Source organism: Rhodnius prolixus, unplaced genomic scaffold (genome assembly GCF_049639745.1).
Source record: "Rhodnius prolixus isolate KJV_2025 unplaced genomic scaffold, Rpr scaffold_1, whole genome shotgun sequence".
In the NCBI taxonomy this organism is placed as follows: Eukaryota; Metazoa; Arthropoda; class Insecta; order Hemiptera; family Reduviidae; genus Rhodnius; species Rhodnius prolixus.
The window spans coordinates 57,458,917-57,482,392 of NW_027411581.1; the positions used below are offsets into that span (position 1 = coordinate 57,458,917).

At 35.3% G+C, this 23,476-nt stretch overlaps 1 protein-coding gene across 8 annotated transcripts in view; it reads right to left on the bottom strand.

Annotated features, from left to right (window-relative positions):
• dachs (unconventional myosin-IXb-like dachs) overlaps window positions 1–23,476 on the bottom strand; it is a 323,656-nt gene that overhangs the window by 47,839 nt on the left and 252,341 nt on the right. The window contains exon 1 of one of the 8 annotated variants that reach the window (XM_074112332.1): window positions 10,895–11,052. The exons of the other annotated variants lie outside the window; for them this stretch is intronic. Within the exon in view, the coding sequence (XP_073968433.1) occupies window positions 10,895–10,901 (7 nt within the window). The 5' untranslated portion in view covers window positions 10,902–11,052. Of the gene's footprint in view, window positions 1–10,894; window positions 11,053–23,476 lie in introns of those variants that run through there. 8 annotated transcript variants of the gene reach the window in all.

Consider the following 23,476-nt stretch of genomic DNA (forward strand, 5'->3'; position numbering starts at 1 on the left):
TGCGGATTCTTCTGGAACAGCTGCAAACCGTCCTTGCAACACTTCACACGATTTCGTTTTTGGTCAAGCGTGAGCAATCGCGGCACCCATCTTGCGGATAGCTTTGTCATTTCCAAATGTTGATGCAAAATATTATGTACCCGTTCATTCGAGATGCCCACAGCACTAGCAATCTCACGCACCTTCACTCTTCTAGCATCCTTCACCATATCATGGATTTTATCAATGATTTCTGGAGTAGTAACCTCAACTGGGCGTCCAGAACGTTCAGCGTCACTTGTGCCCATATGGCCACTCCGAAAATTTTGAAACCACTTATAAACTGTTCTAATCGAAGGTGCAGAGTCACCATAATGTTTATCAAGCTTCTCTTTAGTCTCCTCAGGCGTTTTGCCTTTCATAAAGTAGTGTTTAATCAACACACGAAATTCTTTTTCGTCCATTTTTTTGAAAATCACTCGACTTCCTCGATTCAAACGAATGCCAAACACAAAGAAATAGACCGATCTGGCTGAAACTTGGTGTGTGTTCTTCCAAGAGACGCTACTAACTAAACATAACCTCGATACGCGCCAGTAGTGCTATCTCTCTGACTTTGCACGGACTTTTCAAACGACCCTCGTATAAGTAAGAAAATACCACGAGAAAACTCTTTTATTTGCTCTCTAGTAAAAAATTTAAAATGTGACATATGACAATGACAATGTGACAGTACCTCCGAGGTACTGAATTACATTTTAGTTTTTTGTCTAAGACGGTAGATATTTGCCCAGTTTTTTGATCTATAAGCTTACAATATTTCTTTAACGCTGGCAGAACAATTTTAGATTCTACCATTCGTGATGAAACTCGCAATATGGTATTTATTTCGGATTTTTTTGTTTTCCTTTTGAGTGATCTTTGGGTTGTTGCGATTTATGAGCGTCTGTCTACTTCTGCTCACAAATGTAGGAACAACCGGATATTGTTAACATCTGGGGAAATTGGAAAATTATGATCTTACTCATATCGTACACTCATAAGGAAGGAAACACTTCGTGCACTAATCATTCAAGTTCATTCACCATAATTATTATTGTGAAAGAGTGATTGATAAAATGGGATAAATTGCTTTCTTTTGGTTACTTATGCAAAGAATGTGAATGGCCAAAATGATGGAATGAATAAATTATTTAGACTACCAATCATGCTCCTGCTTGCAGAGAATAACATTTATCATCTTTAAATGATTGTGGTAATGACTAACTAAAATTTGTCTTAGCTCCAAATTTCTTTTGGTAAAACCATGGTAAAGAAGTATTAACATCAAATTTCATTTTTAAAGTTAAAACAAAAAATATTTTTATAAAATATTGACTATGCTACCTAATTATTAATTGTGCAATAAATAAACTTCCGCTTTGTGCCTCTACTTCCAACATGCAAAGCAAATGAACTGCCCACAATTCAAGCAAGAAAGCGTATCCAGTTCTGCGTATTAATTAAGAACATCCACGACCTTTTTGGGCTTTCAAGATTTCAAAACAAAGTAAATTCTTGATTCAAGATACAAAAATCAAATTTCATACTTTGTTCTTACTAAAACTTTTTATCTAAAGGGATATAATATTAAAATACTAACTTTTAACCCATTTGTAGTAGCACATTTTTTGATTAGTCCGCTGTAGTATTTTCTAGACTTCACAGGTTGGTTGTTCTGGAAGTGTTTAAAGCAGAGGTCCCCAAACTACGGCCTGCGGGCCACATGCGGCCCCCTGAGGACATTTATCCGGCCCTAGCCGCACTTCCGGAAGGAGCATCTCTTTCATTGGAGGTCAGTGAGAGGAGCACTATATGTGGCGGTGCTGCAAAGCGCTGCGTCCGCTCATGTACAGTACTACTTCCGATGACGCGGGACGGACGCGTCACGACTCCGAAAAATAACAGCCAGAAAGTAGGAAGAAAGGCAAAGCACTATAACTAAACCGGACGTTGACCATCTCATTAGCCGAAAGCAGGTCCATAGTTCCCACAGAAATACTGGGCAGTTTGGTGATTTAAATTAACTTGTTCTTTATTTTAAATATTCTATTTGTTCCCGTTTTGTTTTTTACATTAAAGTAGTTTTTTTTTTATATATATATATATACATATTCTGGCCCTCCAACGGTCTGAGGGACGTGAACTGTGGCCCCCTGTGTAAAAAGTTTGGGGTCCCCTGGCTTAAAGTATGAGTTGAAAGTTATTTAGAATTTATAGATTGTATTATGACACACTTCCTTTTAGGACACGCCGCCAGCTTTTTTTCAAAACACTAAGTTAGTAGTACTCAAAAATGCAAAAGTAAATACCGACTTTATAGAAAACAAAAAGAAAATCTTGCCACTTTGCGACCTCAGCTTCAAAAGCAATTTTTCTTTTCTGAACTCAATGATCAGAAAAAAAAAAAAAACGAGATATAAAACGCTAATAAGCTACTCCAAAAACTGTGGTGAACTTAAGCCAATGATGGTGAATCTTTTTGAGCTTGGCACGTGTCTAAATTTTGAAAACTTAGTGTCGTGTAGCATATAGAAATAAACATAATTTTTTGATATTTGCAACCATATAGTAGAAAAACAAAGATTTGATTAAATGGCCCACTATTATGTTCATTGATATCATTTATGGTGTAATTTCTTCAAAGTACTCCACAAATCACTAAATTATTTAATAATTTTTTGTCTCTCTCTAATTTTGTGCGTGCCACATCTGATATATCTGATATACGTGTCATAGGTAATCGGATTTAAGCTAAAGTTGTCAGGAATTAAGCTGTTGTACATTTCCAATTCCAAAATTACAATCAGTACAATAACCTATTCTAAAAACGTCAATAATAATTGTAAAGGGAGTAAAATACAATACATACGACTTCTTATGAAATCTGTATTTTTTTTTATTTTTTTTTATAAAGAACAAAATTAATTGGATTTGAAGACATTTTGAAGGATCGAACTTTTTTTTTTTACTACATCCTGTTTTTAATGCGAACACGATGACTGAAGGAAATAGAACACAGAGTAAGATCTAGATTACGAGGAAGAAATGTGTGTGATACAAATCAATTTTTTTGTTCTTTAAAATTCAAATAGAGTAATTAATAAAATAAATAAAAATGTCAAATACAATAAGGTGAAATTCCCTGACAGGCAGAAATACATATCCCCAAATGCTTACACTGAAAACAGATGACGATGCTAAATGCATGTAGATACATGACCGAGTATTCTGTACATTTTTTCTTCTTTCTTTAAAGACCCTGTTACCTGACCTCCATAACAGCAAGCTAGTTTTCAACAGGCATGCATTTATTTACACACACTGGTGCAATCCGTTCAGACAAGTCTTCAAATACTTCCGTCAAATCTCCAATCAATCTTCTCGTGTTATTTTTCTCTTCTTTTTTTTTACTTGATCTCTCTTCTTCCCTCCTCCTTCATACTGGTTTCCATTTTAAGTGTATGACGCGATCCTGATTTATTTATTTTTTTTTTTTTTTTTCTTTCTGTCTTTTGATTTGTGTTACTTTTTTAAAATGTGTCCAATCAACTCATTTTTCTAAATACGTAAACAACAACGAGATACCTCTCACAGCTATCTCTCTCGGCATTGCGCAGGCTCGTCATCTGGGCGCCATCACACATATTTTCTGGAACAACAGACCTGTCTGTGTGGGGATCGGTCAACGCTAAGTAGATCCATGACGGGCTAGGGCAGATAGAAAGGGGTGTCCTTGTGCGACAAATATTGCTGCACTAATTGCTGCCACATTTTTAATTTGTTTTTAGCCCACTTTTTATCGTTAATATGAAATTCCCATCTCTTCATTTTATTACTTATATCAATTATTTTTGCCCCCTAATTTTTTTTTTTTTTTAAATCTGTATAATACACTATACAATAAGTAAATAGGGAGATTGAAGTATAGAGGCGTGAAAGGCAGGAGGAAAGAAACTGCCCAGCGGTAACACTTTCTACAGGATATGATTTTTAGGCCTTTAGACTGCGAGGAAGTCGCGGGGGGCCACTGGCGATTCAGTCGACGAGGAGGATTGTCAGGAATGTCAGAGGAGGCGAGAGACTGTACTAGAGGATTGGAGCAAGTGGAGAGAGTAGTATGGAATTTTTGATATTTAGTCTTGGCTAATTGGTGTACGAAGGGGATGTTGAGGTCGTTGTGAAGAGTGAGGTTAGTCACCGTAGAAAGGAGCGTCACAGCTATCTGTCGGCAGTAGTTTTGATTGAAATGTCCTGTACTGTCCGTATGTTTGTTAGTTTTGGCTGAACCCCACAGCTCTAGTCCGTAAGTCCACATATAGGTTTGAGAATAGTACTGTATATTAAGCGTTTGAGTTCAATGGGCAATTTAGAGCGTCGTCCAAGTAGTCTGTAAAGTAGTTTCGCACGTAGTCGCCCCCAAAATTTAAGTTTAAAATAATTATCTGAAAATACTACATCCCATTACTTGTGAGATATTCTTTTACATTGATCTAACAATTCACGTGAGGCCGTTAGGAACACATTAGAACACTAAGATTTTTTGCATCGAGAAGAAATCGTAATGCTTGCTCTGTTCAACTGTGATGGTGTAACTAGGTGATGCTCACATTACATAAGATGCATTTTTTTTATTTAAATATAAAATAGAGAGTAGATAGGGTTAAATAGAAGTAATATAGATTAACTATTAATATGCATAATGAACTTGTGATACAATAACTATAATGTTAGCGAACCAATAACAATATATGATTAAAAGAAATAACTTTAAAAAAAATAGTACAAAACAATGGATAAATTAAGAATAATTGCAGCGTGATTAACCGAATAACAAGTGCTTGAATGCAGGAGCTTCTTGTGTAGCGGAGTTCTGGTTCAGAGAGGTGTCACGGTAGTAGAGCAGTTTGAGGCGAGGCCCGCAATGCTAAAATGAATTGTGGCGGTACTGGGTTCGATTTCCCGTCTAGGCCTTGGATTTTAATTAATACTTAATATAAGAATTTTATAGTAAAGTATGCTAGTCGCTTCCGTCCGTGGCACCTAATTTGGTAGTTGGACGTAAAGCCTGCTTCGAAAGAATAGGCTGTAGTTCACCTTTTTTTTTTTTTTTTTTTACCAACCACATCTTAAAAAATTTGCAAAAAGTGGTACCATCTTATAAATAAAAAAAGATCTTCATAATTTTTATTCAAATCATTTTTACCAAAGAAAGTCAATGTAGAAGCGCTTTGCGGGAGTTGCCAGCATCAAACATCCCGCTCTTCTTTTCTGGTGGGACCAGAAGCTGTATAATAATGATGCCAAGCAAGATTTCGAATCAATTCGAACTTTGGAAGCTTGTGTGAAGAGAAGTAGCATGAGTGTTTCATGCCATATTATTTTTTTTTTGTTTTTATCTTTTTTATCAGAATCCATTTATCTGGAATGCTGGAATTAGACACGGGGCAGGAACCGGTGGGATTACCATGTAATCATTAATAAATGAATGCTGCATGGAAGACTGCCAGCTATAATCCTTTAATAAATAATCTCATCTGTTTCTTGGTTGGTCTTTTAATTTTAAACATACAATTCATCTGGTGGGTCACAGCAAAGCGCAGCCTAACAAACAAGGCCAATTTCTTGAAGTCTGAGGATATTTTATTCTCCCACACAACGTACGTTTAACGTTAGAAATAGTGGTACACCGCAACAATCTGCGCTAAACAGCGACATTTTGCTAATATCCCCCATTTACCGCTCTTTATTACTTAATCCCCCGTTTATTCAGCCTCTCCCGCCTTTATTTTATCTCTACAGCTATTTTTAACTTCCTTTATCTCAATTTTTAAAAGGGTAACCAATTTATAATACATCAGATATACAAACTGCAGGGATTGTTCTGTGTGGTCGCAAAGGGGATTTTATTTCTATTCGCGTTTTTATTTGTGGTACGAACAATCTTACAGCAATTTACATAAATTACTTTTCTTCTTAGGTTATTTTATTTATTTAAAGGGTTTATTTCCTTTAATACAATTAAAGGACAGAACCTTCGCTGTATTGGCAATATCGAGATCGCATAATTTCTAGAGAAAAAGCTGGATTTGTTTTAGGACAGTCAGGGGAAATAAGGAAAGATGTGTGAGTCTGAACCAGCGATCGGAAATAGGCAGCTTCGAAGCCAAAATACGGCTATTTACTTGTAAACAGTGCAGCTTTCTTATTTAAGGGATATAAAATTATATAAATTAAATTGATCTCCATCAATTCTCTGATATCGAAGAGGCAATAAACGGTTATTCCAGTATGAGATGCAGAAAAGAATGTAAAGCTTTCAGAGGAGCCGATGCTTCAAGCAACTTTGGAATTGGAACCTTCTTCAGCTTTCTGTTATCGGACAGGCAATTAAGCGTTATTCTAGTATGAGCTGCATAGAAGAATGGTCAACAGATTTTAGAGCGGTCCTTGCTCCTAATTAAGGGTAAATGGGGCAAGAAAATATCTGACGAGTAAGATGCAAATTCTGTAAAAAAAGACTCAGGATCAGGAATTGAGTTAGAAGGGAGGGAATCAGAGTCACACCATTAGTATCAGATTCCGATCATTATCTCTAAAAATGCTAGAAATATACTCTAAATATGTACAATTGATTGGAACCTAAAAGTTTAAAGGTTTCATCGGGAAATTTAAATATTGAAACTAAATAAGGAGGTTTCTAACCTCACCATCCATAATGATCTGAAAATCCCTTTTGTTAAAGATCCTTGCTAAAACTCGTTTCTTAAAATTTCATTCCTCTACAGCAGATCATCCTAACCCTCTCATAGAACACCTATCTTCTACCGCTATACCAGGTGATCCTCCAAGAAGATTGAAGAGAAGGTGGTCTCGCGATCTAGTGTCATCATTAGAGCAGACTAACATATGTCCACGATAATGGAGTGACACTACTGGGTGCTTTCTCCACTCGTATAGCTTGATATTTTTTTTAACGTGTACCACATTTGCTTGATGCAACAATCGTTGCAGTCGTAAATTTCAATAAAAGCAGTCAATTTTTTTTTTTATAATAATTTATTAAGTTATCTACAATCTACAATGTATTGTATATAGATATATACAGTACAAGATTAATTGGTACGTGAAAAGCAGGAGGAGAGAAACTACCCAGTGGTAGCACTCTCTACGGGATATAATGGTCTTTAGGTCTTCAGACCTCAAGGAAGTCGCGGGGTTACAGGCGATTCAGTCTGCGAGGAGGATTGTTAGGGATGTCAGTGGAGGCGTGAGACAGTACAAGAGGATTGGAGCAAATGGAGAGAGCAGTATGGAATTTTTTATATTTAATTTTGGCGAGTTGGTGTACGAAGGGGATGTTGAGGTCGTTGTGAAGAGTGAGGTTAGTCACCGTAGAAAGGAGCGTCAGCTATCTGTCAGAGGAGTTTTGATTGAAATGTCTGTACAGTCCGTATGTTTGTAGGTTTGACTGAACCCCACAGCTCTAGTCCGTAAGTCCACATATGTAGGTTTGAGTATAGTACTGTATATTAAGCGTTTGAGTTCAATGGGTAATTTGGAGCGTCGTCCAAGAAGTCTGTAAAGAGGTTTTGCACGTTTCGTCATTGCTTGTCTTTTAAGTATAGTGTGTGGGTTCCCCGTGAGTTAAAAAAATATTATATATTTACAAGTAAACAAATTTTATAATTTATTTTGGAAAAAAAAGTAATTCGCGTGATTAGCGCGAAAAATGGGGTCTGTTCTTAGGAGCGCGGAATATCGTGGCAACAGCCGCAGGCGACTCGAGCCCAACACCCTTCACTCCAGTTTGCTGTTGCCACCTATTTGGAATAAAAAAATTAAACAAATTTCATACAGCATTTCAGACTAGCGATTTATTCAACGCCCTTTTTTGAATATTTGACGTCATTAGTAGGTTGTAAATTTGTATGAGGTAATATTCGGCTACCGGTTTCAATAATTACATTGATTTTGAAATTTAGTTTTACCATTTCGCTCATTCCATATCTAGACAGGGCAGTTATATCCATAAATTATGGGCCTGAAACTACTTCAGTTATTATGTAAATTAGTGAGGTAAATGAGAATCTTGAAGAGAGAAAGATATATATAAGAGAGAAGAGCGATAGTGTACTTATAGCCTAATAGGAGCTTAATAGATAGTATTGTAGTGCAGGAAATGAACATTAGATCTGCGCTAAAGAATACCGTGGGAATGACTAGGCAATAACAGGCATTCGTCTTCCGTTTTCTTTCGAAAGATTGGAATTAAAAAAGTTAATTGTGCTTCAATTGTAATGTTATTATTTTCATCTAAAATAGAGATGTCTAATCATTTAATCATAAGATGAATCAGAAGAATGAAATGACTCAATGATGAGATCCAGTTCGCTTTACTAGCATCTAAACTTAGTAACACAGTTAAAGTTCACGAATATTTAATTAAGAAGTACTTCAGCGTATAATTAATTGCGATTATTATATCATTGCCAACATTAAAAATGGAAAAAAGCATATGAGAACAATCGATAACTACATAATCAAAAAGAGAGCCGATCAACCCCCGAGAATCCCATGCACCCTATCTCTTCAAAGCATTTCTCAGCTATTCCAAAAATTAGCCCTTAATTAAATAATCAAGAGTGTTCAAATGAATAATCCGTCTGGTACAAATTCTTTACGTATTAGGTAAGTTTAGAGAAAATCTGTTCCAGCCGTGGATGGAAATGAATGGGAAAATCTGCAGTTAAGAAGAAGAAGGAGAATATAAATTTATTATTCTGGGACTATTGTTCCCTAAGAACAAATAAATGTACACTTGGGGGCCCTATTAGTTTGGCCTAACTTTTAAATATTTATAAATAAAAATAAGTATTTACAAAAATGAAAATAAAATTAATGAAATAAAAGAATACAATTATAATTTCGGAAAAAGCTGATTAGAAAGGAGATAATTGAACAGAAGGGATTTAAAGATAGATAGGGTAGGAGCATGACAGACAGATGAAGGTAAGGAGTTCCAGAAAGAGGTAGCTTGTATTGGGAAGGATTTGTGTAAAGATGAAGTACGGTGTGAGGGAATATAGAGATCGGAGGAGCGAGATCTAGTATTACGGGAATGGATCGAGGATTTGAACTTGAAGAGTTGGAAAATATAAGATGGCCTTTGAGATTGGATGACTTGGAAAAGGAAAAAGTTAGTGGTGAAAGTTAGCGTAGGATATTGATTTGATTCTTTTGTGTCTGAAAAGGGGGGGGATAGAAGGATCGTTGGAGGCTATATCGAGGCAGAGTGGATTAGGATGAGAGTCTAGAGTGGAAAGGAGTTTGAGCAGACGACTTTGGATATATAAGAGTACGGGGATACTGGATGCAGTCAGAGAGGAGTGAGTCAGTTTTAGTGCGTCGAGGAGAGTCTGAGAAATTTGTTCTGTGTTGTCCTGGTGTTTCTTGACGTTACTTACTATAAGTCAGATCTCCAGGCGGAGCAGTAGCCCAACAACAACTTTATAGAGGAGAAGTTACTTCTGTACAGTCCATTTTCGAGTCACGTGAGGGTAAAAGCTTTATTTTCCAAGCGTTTTCGAGAAACAAATGGTAAGGAACACCGGAAATGAATTTTAAAAAGCTTTAATTTCCGTTTTAGTAAGAAGTATTGCTATCGTGGTAATTTCCAATTTAGATTTCCCATCACATTTTGTGAGTACGAAATATCTGGTGTGGAAACTAATTTGATTTACGTTTAAAGCAATTAACTAAATTCAATTTTATCGGAACTCAGTATTTTGAACCAATAAGATGGTAAGGTGGCCTTCAATATTATACCTGTTCATAGTGATTGGAAATGAGAAGGATATTTCTTGTAAAAAATATCTAAACTACAGAAAGAAATGTAAACTGACTTTCCTATTCATTTCCACTAATGATGCATGCTTCAGGTTCAAAACCTATTCTGCAGAAATTTTTCAAAAGTGTACAGTCTCAATGATAACCTTCAACATAACATTTGTAAAAAAAAATGTTAGTACTTAAGTTCCATAACAACAAGTACAGATAAGCAACAAAAAGTTCGGAATGGTGCTTTCAGTCACAAAAAACACTAGGCGGACATGATATGGTAAAAGAGAATTTCACTATACTTTTTATTAATAATTTATTTAGTTACAATCAACGCATTGCGCTATAAGCAACAAGGGTAACAATAAGCAACATATCACACATATCAGAGTGGAGAAGTTACCTAGCTGTCACACTCCAATAACATTCTAAATTCTACTGACTCTCTTCACCAGAGAGGAGATCGCAAGGCCACACTGTCTTTGAAGACGTCTAGAAATGTTGTCTGGAAATGTTCTTGAAGATAGTTGTTGTACAAGTGGATTGTGATTGTGTTTGAATGTTGAGATGGAATTTTCAGCAACTTGTGTTGTTTTCAGCAACTTGTGTTGTTTTCAGCAACTTGTGTTGTTTTCAGCAACTTGTGTTGCACGAAAGGAAAAGGTTCAAGTCTGTGTGAATGGTTTGATTGGTGACGTAGAAAGGAGCGTTTACTGTAGAGCGAAGAATTTTAGACTGCAAGGACTCTGGATCCTTTGCAGATTTGAGCGCTTGGTTGAACCTCCAACAGTTCGATGCCATAAGCCCAGACTGGCTTTAATATACTTACATATATAAGTCTTATGTTCACTATACTTAAATACCAAATATTTAACTATATTCTATTGTTAGACTCAATTCTTTGAGTTGCAGAAATATCCAAATAAAGAGAATATAACTCCTTTTGACATTCTAAGAGTAAACTTTTAAAAGGAATAACCGGCTTGCGGTTGAATATTGCACTTTCGCCCTATTCAATATCCATCATCATACTTACGTAGCATTTGAAAAAATTTCTCAAGTTAGAACTGGGTTCATTGATGCAGTAGGAGAAAACTCGTGTTAGAGTTTACCATCAGATTTCAACTTAGATGTAAACAAAAATGTTCTAACTAAAAATATACTTGTAATTTCTGTTTTTATAATCAGCATTTGAATCAATAAAAATTCCAGCTGTGTTTAAAAAAAAAAAGAAGAGAAAAATCAAGATCACAACAGATCTTGGAGCTCCTCTAGATAAAACCGGAAGTTTATCTGGGTCTAAATTAACTCCATTATAACATAATTATATGATCACTTATGATTCAGCTGGGAAGAAGGCGAGTTTAGGAATTCTTGATCACTTCTCCGCGCTGGCTGTACCCATTATTAGAGACACGCAGACGCTCGCCAGACGTACGCACCGGCGGACACCACTAAAATTGCTTCCCCACCTTCCAATAGAAAAAAAATCTATTCCCGGCTAATTCTAATTTCTAAACTTTACTTTGGATTTTTTTTTTGGTTGAATGAAACATCACGAAAGATTCTTGATCGAATTCTCTGACTGTTTGCAGTTCACACCCAGTTACAAATGGTGTTCTCAGTATTTTCAGGGCAGTATCCCTCCCTCGTTAATCTTTTTATTAACGAAATATAATTAAAAATAATAATTAACTGTCAGGTGATCTGATTTTTTTTAGGGATTCAAGTCAAACGGAGTTTGCACGAGGAACAGTTATTTTTATAGGCTTCCTCTCTAGTTTCTGTCTTTTTAACAAAAAAAACTTATAGTTTTGGTAACTTGAAGAGTTTACTTCTTCTGCTAATGCTTCAACATTGACGGGATAAGCCGTAGATAAGCTGAGCTAAAAGATTATATCGATGGGAAAGGCCGAACAAGAAAAAGGATTACCAATATTAGGCAAATGTTTAATTACGATGGAATTCTAAGAGAGAAGTAGGGTTTGTTCCAAAGTTTGTTAACTCCTTAAACCTAAAGTAAAGTATCCACAGTTGTTTAGAGCACTAATTTAGTGAGAGATGTAAAAATTTCTGTGCAGCGGAAATCATAAAATAATTTCAGATTCACCATTTTCTCTGGTGGCTATGTAAAAGTATTTCTACAATGGCGAGAGAAGACTTGGATGTCCCACATAAAATTGTGGTCAATTTCACTAAAAAATGCCTGTCCTGCACCCTATTGCGATATAACTGATAAATACAGCTGATAATCTATGGCAGCAGAGTAAATCGCATGAATGGTTTATGTAAGAAACCTGATAGACTCAATAATGGTAGAAACCGGACTCCAATAAGGATTAATCCATGAGATTTTCTGCAGACAGAGAAACCAAGTGAATACCATGAACCTGATAAGGGTAGTTGCTGTAGTTTTTAGAATGGCATGTGGATATTTGATGACACTTCATTAAAACTTGTTAATAGTGCATTAGTAACATGCGTACCATTTAATCTCATTTTTAATGATTACTTAGAACTTCATACGGACTGCCTTACAGTATGATGGCAGCCTTACTTTCTTAGACGATGAATCCAGTCACATAGAAACCATATTTGATTTCCTCTAAACTACTAACCTCTACAGCAGCGGTTCCCAATCTTTTTTCATTAGTGTATCCCTTTACCGTATTGTTTCCTTAGTGTGTACCCCTAAACATATATATATTATACATGTTGACAACCTTAGTGTATATAGATATACTGTTTACGTATTGTAACTTTAAATTAACAGCAACACAATCTGAATATAATGTGTCTCTTGTAAAGAGCATATACATATGATATGTTCCTATTAAAAAAATCATCTATGAATAGGTGAACATTTCAAACCAATAACTATTGCGGGGGTCGTAAATTGAATCAGCAAAGCGTTAATAAAGGAAAAGTAAATTATATGCGCGCCATGTGTAATACTAGTCAAAACTAAAGCAGCATTTTTTCGCAATTTTTATATCTTCTGCCATAATAACTTTTTTTTTGCGTACCCCTAAACAATCTTTCGCGTACCCCTAAAGGTACGCGTACCCCAGGTTGGGAACCGCTGCTCTACAGCATGATCTAACATACCAACAGACAAACTTTACACGATACAGACCACACAAATCTAAGGCGATATGATTCTGGTGATTAACGCCTTAAAGCTACCAAAAATAGTTTTTGCTAGGGTGAAAATTGAAGTAGCACCTGGAGTGAAAGACTAACAGCTTGTATAGTTACCTCTCTAATCTAGAAACTATCTAATCAAAACACCCAACTCCTTGTAGCATTCGTACTAATCCTATATGGCAACTATTATAATAGAAAGTCAAAATGTCTGGAAACTACAAAAAAAAGACAAAAAAAATTGGCAATGTTTCCTTATTATTTACAAGAACGTTAAAGTAACTAAGTTCCAAGACAACTGTAACTTGGCAGTCCAGCAAGAGCTTTTAAATAGCATCATAATAGTCTATAAATATATCATAAATTTATTTAATATTTAGATCTAGTTTTGATACAAAATTAAAATATACTTTTTTATCCACTCGGATAGGACGACACATGAGTACATGGTCATTGGGTATTCGAGATAAGAAGAAAATAATCACAAGAGAGAGACTGTACCAACACTCTTACGACACAAAACTAAAAAAGAACACCACAGCACTTTCCTTACAAAGCACAGAAAATCATCACACTTTCGATTTTCCAACACACAAAGATACTTAAATCAGAAACCAACACCCAAAAAAGGAAAGTGCTGGAAATGATATACATATCTAAGACAAAAAAACAGTTTAAATTTCAAAACAGACACGAACAATTTAAACAACATATACGCAAACTTACTACAAAATACTGACTTCCACACAACCTAACACATATCACACACAGAACGATCACACTCAGTCCATGAACAGACAAGATAGAAGACACATCAACCCTGAAATGTAAAAATATTACTTTATAAACTAGGTAAATAATTTTTGTAAATTTCGTTTTATTATACATATTCATTTCAATAGAACCATTGTTAACAAACTGTAAATATGTTCCACAGCCCTGAAGATGGACCTAGACCCTAGGTCGAAAGCTCGGCAGAATAAATTTTACTCGACTGAAATGGCAGTTATTTTTTTCAATCCTATCAAAAGAGAGATTTTAAAATCTTTATAACCTGAAAGAACGGATCGTTATTAATTAGCCATAACTAAATTAAATATTTATTTATGTAAACTAAAGATTCAAGATTGAAGAGGAATCGGTCAAATAAAACAACGCCTCTTTTTTGCCAAAGTTTCGACAAATATATTGTCTTCTTCAGTTTCTGTAACTCAACCAACTCGCATAGCCACGCTCTGAAGAAGACAATATAAGTATTTGTCGAAACGTTGGCAAAAAGACGAGTTTGTTTTTTATTTGGACCGATTCCTCGCCAATCTTGAATCCTTAGGCTGGAAACATAGTGGAGCGGCGAGCAAGGCGGAGATGATAGCTGCTTCAGATCAAAGAGAGCGACGAGCAGCGAGCAAAGATTCGCATGCACATAGTGACGAGCTTAGTCGCGTTCTCCTTTTGACAAAACAAGATGGAGGAACTATTTTTATATGAAAATTCTTCGTTGAAACTTTGGTATTAGCAGCAGCTTAGTAGTAGGAGCATGACATAAATAAGTCTAGAAATGAACTTGGTGAATTTCATCACTTGTACCAACAACTTCGGGAGCATCATGACAAGTTTCTTTGTCAACATTTGATTACATATTAGCCCATTAATCAAAATCAAATTTTATTGTTTTTGAGTAATACAACTCATAACAAGAGTTAGGCACAATATAGAAAAATTAACTATGTAGGTTATTTACTAAATACAAATCTGTGTAACCCCATTAATCCTAGCAGTTACTTTAAGATAAGAAAATCAAAATAAATAAAAATAAAGTAGAAATATATGCAGATAAAAAGAAATTAGTCAATTAAAAAAAACAACAATTTTATTAAATCACTACTCCATGATTTGTCGTAAATTAATGTTGTTCATTTGAAAAACTGGAGTAGTACGACGCTACAGAAGAAGGATTGGAGAATTCGTCCTGATCAGAAGTAGTAGGACGTGAAAATGTAATTTAATTTTGCCCAGTACTTAGTTGAAAGTTAGCATTAAGGGATTGATAACCAAATTAAATGTAGCAAAAATTACCTAAATTCTCCATTAACTACTAATTGTTAATTAATTTAAACTATTAATTATTAATTGGTAAAAACTATTGTAGCTTCACAAATACTATGGCCCCACAGAGGTTTCTTTAAACAAACTAAACCAATAAATGTATCAATATCCATAACCTTTGAAAAATAACCTTTACAAATTGAGCGCGATGAGAGCGAAGAAATGAAACATGTCATAACGCTTTGCTCCACTCTCTAGAGACAGCGTTGCTCTATCTTCGCTTTGCTCGCCACTATGCGCGGTCCCATATGTTTACTTGTGTTTGATTTCGCCGCTTTGCTCTTCGCTATCATCGCCGCTTTGCTCGCCGCTCCACTATGTTTCCAGCCTTAGTTTACATAATTTACGGTCACGAAACCAATATATTCATTTTTATTTATTAACTAAAACTTAGGCGAGCAACAGGAACAAAATACAATTTGTTTATGCAAAATTAAATACAAATAAATTTATTTATTATTTATTTTTTTAAAATAATATTCAAAGAAATGATGTTTGTAATTAAAAAGAATTAAAACCACAAAAAAAAGGGCGAATTGAATGAAAGTGGTCAAGTTCATTAATCACTTCAACAGTAATTATAAATCTGTTATTTAATAGAAAGAGAAAACCAAATCGAGCGTGTGATCTCTCTCTCAGTAGAATTTATATTTGATTGATATTAATTTCTACATAATTAGTATTGAGTATGAATTAATTTATTAAAACAGATTTGATCTTGAACAGTAATAAATTTCTTTATTTATTTATTTCTTCTTTATATTCAAAAAATAGTGAACAAATTGGCTGAATTTTAAATAGTTAATATTTTTTCTTTGATTATATCGATTTTTTTATTGATACCAGGTATCAATTTGATTTCATATGTAAATAGATAACTTCTTCACAAGCAAACGTTCATTTAAAGGACGCATTAAAAACAATTTATTTATGTAGTCTTTTATTTTGACAGTATTGTTTTAGGTAATTTATGTAATTCTACTTTCATATATTTGAATTAGAATCATTAGTAGGTATCACATTCTCAATTTTTGCTTTTCTCAATGTTTTGGCCAGGCCCTCAACTAGCGTAAGAAAGGTCAAAGGTACTTCTTAAACGTTATTCCTGGCCGACTTCCAGAACTAAACTGGTTTAATGGCAGACTACTTTCGGTAGATCAAGGGAGCTACTCCATCACCAGCCGATACCTTCTTCTTTCTTCTTGTTCTTACTGAGTAGCATTACTAGACCGAGTTCGGCAACAGCTTGCCACTTTAGCCAAACAGTGTACGGTGTCTGGCAACAAAACGTCTACGCTGTAAACAAATCGGTAGCTGTTTTGTTGCGTAATATGAAGTAAAGTAATCGCCGACTTTTTCAGGCGGGGCTTAACGTCCAACTACCAATTAGGTGTCGTGGACGGAGGCGACTAGCAAACATACTTTACTGTAAATTTCTTTTATTAACCATTAAATAAAATCCAAGGCCTAAGACCGGGGAATCGAACCCAGTACCACAATGCTTATTAGCTTTGCAGGTGTCGCCTCTTAACCGCTCGGCTACCGTGGCGCCTATATGATCTGCGTCATATGATATCCATCCACTATGCTGCCGGTTATATCGCAATTTGCATCCCAGTACTGGGCCGACTACTGGGGAAGTGGATTACTTACAATATGAAGACCTACTGTAAACAAAATATACCTCCCAGCAATTTACGTAGAGAAATTTGGCAAGTATCTTGAGCCCACTTTTAGGCGATCTCGCTGACAAGGCGTCCAGGAAGCAATGGAGTGAACTCTTAGGAAATTACCACGAATTCGGCAAGGTTCTTACTGAATAAACTGATTTCTTTAACATCTGCAACATCGGTTTAGCATTAACTGGTCTTAAAGGCGTTGACAAATCCTTCAGCTTTCAACATCCTTAGATCCACAATATCTAAATAGAGTATGCTCGAACATGGTTTCTCTTCTTTGACGCCCTGGATGCCAGGAAATCAGCTTTTTAGAGATTCTAAAATGATTTCATCCTAACCAAGTCCTACACACTCTTTTTTTCTATCTAAATGTCCAACCAGATCTTGGTTTCTAAACCAATAATCCCGGTAATTCTTGGTTGGTTCTAGTCCTTTTTTTGCATCAAAGGATTTTTCTTCCCGAAAATGGGAAGACGTTCATAGTTTTCCTTTTGGAAACCATGTTTTGAAGCAATATATTGCAACAGGTCTCGACATATTTCATAGAAAATTAGTTCTCTGAAATTTAGAAACTTTTTAGCGCCCCGAAGTATTAAAGTTCTTCAGCTTTTATTTCGTCACTTATTTTCTCCATTTGTTGACAATGATTATTACTTCTTCTGGCTGCTTAAATTGGCACGTCTTGAAACTATGCCGCAAACTGGTGGAAAGAACTAATACCTTCATTTCCATAACTTTGGTGATCCTAGAAACAGAATGTCCTGCTGTACGAGTTATAGCTTCGGTCTCTTACATCTGTTCAATTTTGTTCAAATCACTCGATCGTGGTATGAGATTTTTAGCACCATGAGACCGGAAGAGATCATTTTGCAATAACGACTGTAGTGAAAGGTCCTGGAGCTTGAGGGAATGGAAGAAATTCAGGGGCGGAACTGTAAGCCTGTTTTGACTTCAGGGCCTTAGGCGTATGCTTTAGTCTGATCTTCTTTTCTTCGGGTAGTATTCTTGTATTTGTCTTCTGTTTCATTAATTTACATACCCGGAACGTCCATTGTTTTTTCAAACTGAAAGTTAAGCAAATTTACTTGTTTTATAAAGACATTTGGTTCATTTTCATGTACAGAGGAAGAGGAAGAAAGATATTGTGACAAAGAGAACAAATAACCTTAAAAAATAAGAGTTTTGTCCATTATCTCATAAAAACTATATTCCCAAACATATTCGAGTTTTCAAATTAGGAAAGATGTTCGTTCACTAATTTCTAAAACAGGACCACTAATTTTAAACGAGAAGAAATATAAGACCCAAAAGAAAAAAGAAAACTGAATTAATAAGTCAAAAATAAAACAAAACAAGTAAAACTTAGAAAAGAGAGTTTAATAGTTCCATCCCTAAAAAGGGCTTTCACGGAGGTACAAATAGTTTTACTTTCAGACTGACTCCAACCTTCTTAACTTAAGTGTATGTACATGTAGTAGTTATATATAAAACACTCTATATTATATTATATATATATATATATATATATATATATATATATATATATATGTGTGTGTGTGTGTGTGTATAATATAGATAGTTAATAATAATAATATGTGTCATCTTGTAATTATATGTAATCTTTTTTAGCTTTAGTAGCTTTAGGAAAACCTGTGCCTATAAAAATACCGGGACATCCCGTTACTAGGCTCGGCCATCATTCTCGAGGAGTGAGTGTGTTTAGCTGTTGTAGTGTGGAGAAGAGCAAGAAGATGCTTTCTTTTACTAGAGCAACATCATCATCATCAACAACAACAACAACAACAACAACAAGAAGCAAGCAGTCGCAGTAGTTAATAGTTAGTATTAGCAGCAGGTTGCATGGTACTGGTCAATGTGAATTACAAGCGGAAGAAGAAATAACGCAGCCAGAAGAGACGTGTGGTGACTTGATCAGGAACAAGTGGATGAGCTGTGGTGGTGGTGGTGATGATCGGAACGCTGTAATGGGGAAACAACGCCTAGACTCTGACTGCACACATCATCATCGGCAACTACAAATCATCCTAGGACTTTCATTCTAAAGAGAGTCGTTTTGAATTCTTCTGCGAAATATCTGCTGGGGCTAGCAGTTGGAAATAAGAGAAGTGGGAAATTAACAGCTGAAGGATTAGAATCAGCTGTGAAATGACCACAAACTTTCTTTTTTTAAAAAAAAATGCATTGACACACACTCACATGTGACTATTTTATCACAATCCTCTTTGAGAAATGTTTCTGTTTGGTGTATTGCCTTTCCTTGGTATATTGCCCAATTAATTTGAACTATAGAACAACCCTAACAATCACTTTATGCCATTTGATGAATTCAAACAAAATGTAGCGTCTCCGTTCTAATTTTAACCAATACGATTTTGACGATACAAAAAATAAATCGTGTATACTTAAAAATTTTGTCCAAAAGTTTTGCATGATTTTTCCTGCAGCTGGATAGTCAACTGATACCGCCATTCTCTCCAAGTAAGAGCAATTAATAATAAGTTTTTTTTATTAAGAATATTTGTACATCTCTTTTATTTTTAGGCACAAACTCATGGTCTAATTGACCGTCTGAGAAGTTGCCTTGGACAAAATAACAAATATTTAAGGAAAAGCAACAAACACAAATTTAAGGATACAAAGTAATGAAAAAGAAACAATAAAAGAAATTCCTGAATTAATTAGCCCAAACTATTGGATCAAAAAATACCCAAAATTCCCTGCAACTTTAAAATATTTTATCAAACTATAACATCATTTATCGTTCAAGTAGTCCCTAAATACATCTTTATTTAACAAGCCCTTCTTGAAATATCTAAAAACGGAACTCATTTAAAATTTAACAAAAAATAACGTTGAACTGATAAAGATCCTCAAACTCGTTTCTGTTGCAAAAATGAGCACAAGTTGATTTGCTCGTTAAAAACGATTAGTGTTGTACAGTTGAGGTTCGAGTTGAAGGTTCAACCGAGTCGTGCTTCGATTCAAGCCTTCAGAGCTCGAGCCTCATAGCCCTCGAAGCTGGAGCCGTGAAGCTCAAGTTGGAGGCTCACAAAGTGGGAGCCTTTTAAAATTCTTAAGGAATGACGAGTAATCAATGAGCAACGAACATTTTAAAAATTATTGTATTCATTTATACAAAAATTATGTTTGAAAAATTCATTATCCGCTATAAGTTCACTTTATTTTAAGAAATGAATTCATTAATAGGACAAATAAAATGCTTCATATAAAAAACAAAAAAAAAGCTCGAGCCTTTTGAGCCTTGGAGGCTCACCGAGCTCTCTGTGAGGCTTCAGCTCGAGCTCTGACTCCAGCCACCCACTGAGCCCTGAGTGCTCGAGCGCTTACGGCTCGAACTTTATAGCCTTATAGCTCAGCTCTTGAACAATATTAATTATATTCGCCAATATTATTTTATATCATTGCGCTTAATCACTATCCTGTCTAGAACTTCCTTTACCACAAACTCTATAACAATTACGGTTTAAAAAAAAAAAAGTTTACTAGTTTAAACGATGACGATTTTTTTGGGGGCGGCTTCCTTCAAGGTTAAGTCCTACAGTAGACATTTACCCAGTAGGCGCTCTCTTCCTGCACGTTTTATTTTTGTGGTCTGGAATAAGTGGACCATTATTAGCGCAATACTTACTATTTCTGTGGGATTAGCTGAGCGTACTAGATTCTAACACGGAGATCCCGAATTCGAATCCAGCTGCTGGCGGGCTTTTAGATTTTTCTCTTTCTAGGAGCTTCTTTTGAGCTCACTGTCCGATGATGGTCAGCGAGAGTCTGTCAGGAGACCGGAATTGCAATGAATTTACTAATCCAGTCATAAAGCCAAGCAACGTCTCCTCATAGTCTACAGCTACAAGAACTTGAGGAAACTAAACATGCAATCTTAATAAGACTAGAGTGTCTGAGGCCAAGTCATAAAGCCAAGCAATGTCTCCTCTAGTGCTGCACGAGAAACGAGACAAATCTCGGTACCGAGACCGAGACGAGACTTGAGCAACCGAGACCGAGACCGAGATCGAGACATGATATATATCTCGTCGAGAAATCTCGGTCTCGTCTCGGTTTTTCAAATATTAATTTTTAGCTACAAAATTATAAAATTGTGTTCTTTATTAATAAATAAACATTACGGGTATTGAATTAATTATTAAAAGTTACGATTTTATTATATATGTTCAATATTACTACATCTATTTGACTTCGAATTACATAAATAAAGTAAGCAAAGTAAAGTAATCGCCTATTTTTTCAGGCGGGGCTTTACTTCCAACTACCAATTAGGTGTCGCGGACGGAGGCGACTAGCAAACATACTTTACTGTAAATTTCTTCTACTAACCATTAAATAAAATCCAAGGCCTAAGACCGGGAATCGAACCAAGTACCACAATACTCATTAGCTTCGCAGGTCTCGCACTATTTTCGTAAGATACTCTTTGCCCAGCATTGATACATAAAAGAGCTTTTACAAATTATTTAATTCAGAAGTTAAAGAAGATCTTCTATTGGTCATTATTATCGCAGCTTGCGAAAATAATCTTTCCGATGGCACTGAAGTTGCACAGATACTAAAAATATCTTTCGCCATTCTAGACAAATTTTTGAAGGAATTCTCAAGTGTTTTCCACCATTCTAAAATCTCAACGTCTACTGGTGCTTGGTCTAATTTGGTATAATTAATTATTTCTGTCTTCCATGCTTCGGTGATATTTGCTGATTTTTGAGCAAATGGTGCAAAAATATTGATGCAGTCGTCGTCGTCGTCAAAAGATGAATCATCAGATTCTTTATCTCCACCAACAGCCATAACTAATGGAGCGGGAAGTTTGTTGGGAGGTGTATTTTTTATTTCACGAATCGACTTGTTATAGCAGGCAGATATGTTATTTGGGTCTTTCATTTGGCGCGTTTTTAACATCTTTTTGAAATTATATAAAGATATATAACAGTAATAGTAATATATGATGCATTGAAGTGTAAGTAGTTGTCTTCTTTTACACACATTTTCATTACCAATATATAAATTAAAATAATTATTAGAAAATAATAATATTTTTTGAAAAGATTATTAATAGCAAACCACTTTTAATACTTAAACAAAAATTCAAAAAAACTGAGACCGAGACCGAGATATCTCGACGAGACCGAGATTTGAGCGACCGAGACCGAGACCGAGATCGAGACTGCATAAAGTCTCGCCTCGTCTCGGTCTCGTGCAGCACTAGTCTCCTCATAGTCTACAGCTACAAGAACTTGAGGAAACTAAACATACAATCTTAATAAGACAGAGTGTCTGGAGGCCTGTTCTTCTCTCTTCTTCTTTAGTCACTCGCATAAACCCTTACAAATCTACAAATTAAGTTCTACAATTTTATTTAAATGAAAGACGTATTTTAATCAAATATTTAATACAAAATAGATACTAAATAAATCAATTAAAATTCTTTGTTCATATTTTTTTTATTATTATTTTTCTTCATCTTCTTCTTCTTCTTCTTCTTAGCGGTGTAATCACAAACATAGGTATAAACACTGCTGCAACTAGCGCTAATATTACGACCACTACAATCTTTAGTACGACGTTGGAAATTGTTTATTATTTTAACGCAATCATGAAGTGTACACATTTTACGAGTACATTGATCTAAGACCTTCAACATGCAGTTCAAACATGCAGTAAAAAGCAGTAAATAACCGTGTAAATCTCTCTCTTCTTCATTTTCATTGCTTCCTCCAGTCTTCTTTCTTCTATATTTACATCACTCATATACAAACACTCATAGAGAATTTATAGTACATAATCTGAGTGAAGATTTCTTTGTCGCACAAAATTATATTATTATATAAAAATTTTACTACGAATTAAATAGATTTATTTCCTTAATTATTTTAATATCATTTTTTGTTATCTCTAGATGAAAACAGACCGACTCATAAGCTTTTTATCTGTTTCAGGAGAAATACTGAAGAAGCGACTGCTAAGCTGCGACAGAGGAAACAAAATTGCTACACGACAACTATTTGACTTCTGCACATTTCACTCGTCAACAATTCCATCCGTTTGTTGGATATTAAGTCCTCTTTCTTAACAATACTGTTCGGCTGTCTTTCTCGATGTGGAACTTACACTATCCGATCAGCAGAGGGAGGCCCTCTCGTCTTCCAATCTCGTAAAAGTTGAAGCCGGCCAAAGAAGAATTCTAGGTCCTTTCCATTTTTTCTAATATACACTGCCGATTTTACCTTCGCCCCAAAAATATTAATGTTAAGCCACTCGCTGGTGATACAGCTAATTCTTTCGCCACACTCTGATCCTACCCATATCAGCCAGAATATTCAAAAATCATTTAAACCTTCTCGAAATATGGTTTTATGAATAAATAAAAATAAATGTACAGAATGCATATAAAGGAATCACAATTCTACCAGCTGTCAATAATACGATACTTGGGACTGTACCTTGACAACAAAAGGGTGACCTAGAACCAGCATACACAATACGAGGGCAGACATTTCACAATTACTTACCCGACTAACTTTATCGCAGATCAAACCTTGACAATGTCTGACAACGCTAACCATCTCTAAGGTGTTATTAGAACTGATCTGGATATCACATAAACATTAAAAAACTACAAATAATATAGCCGAAAA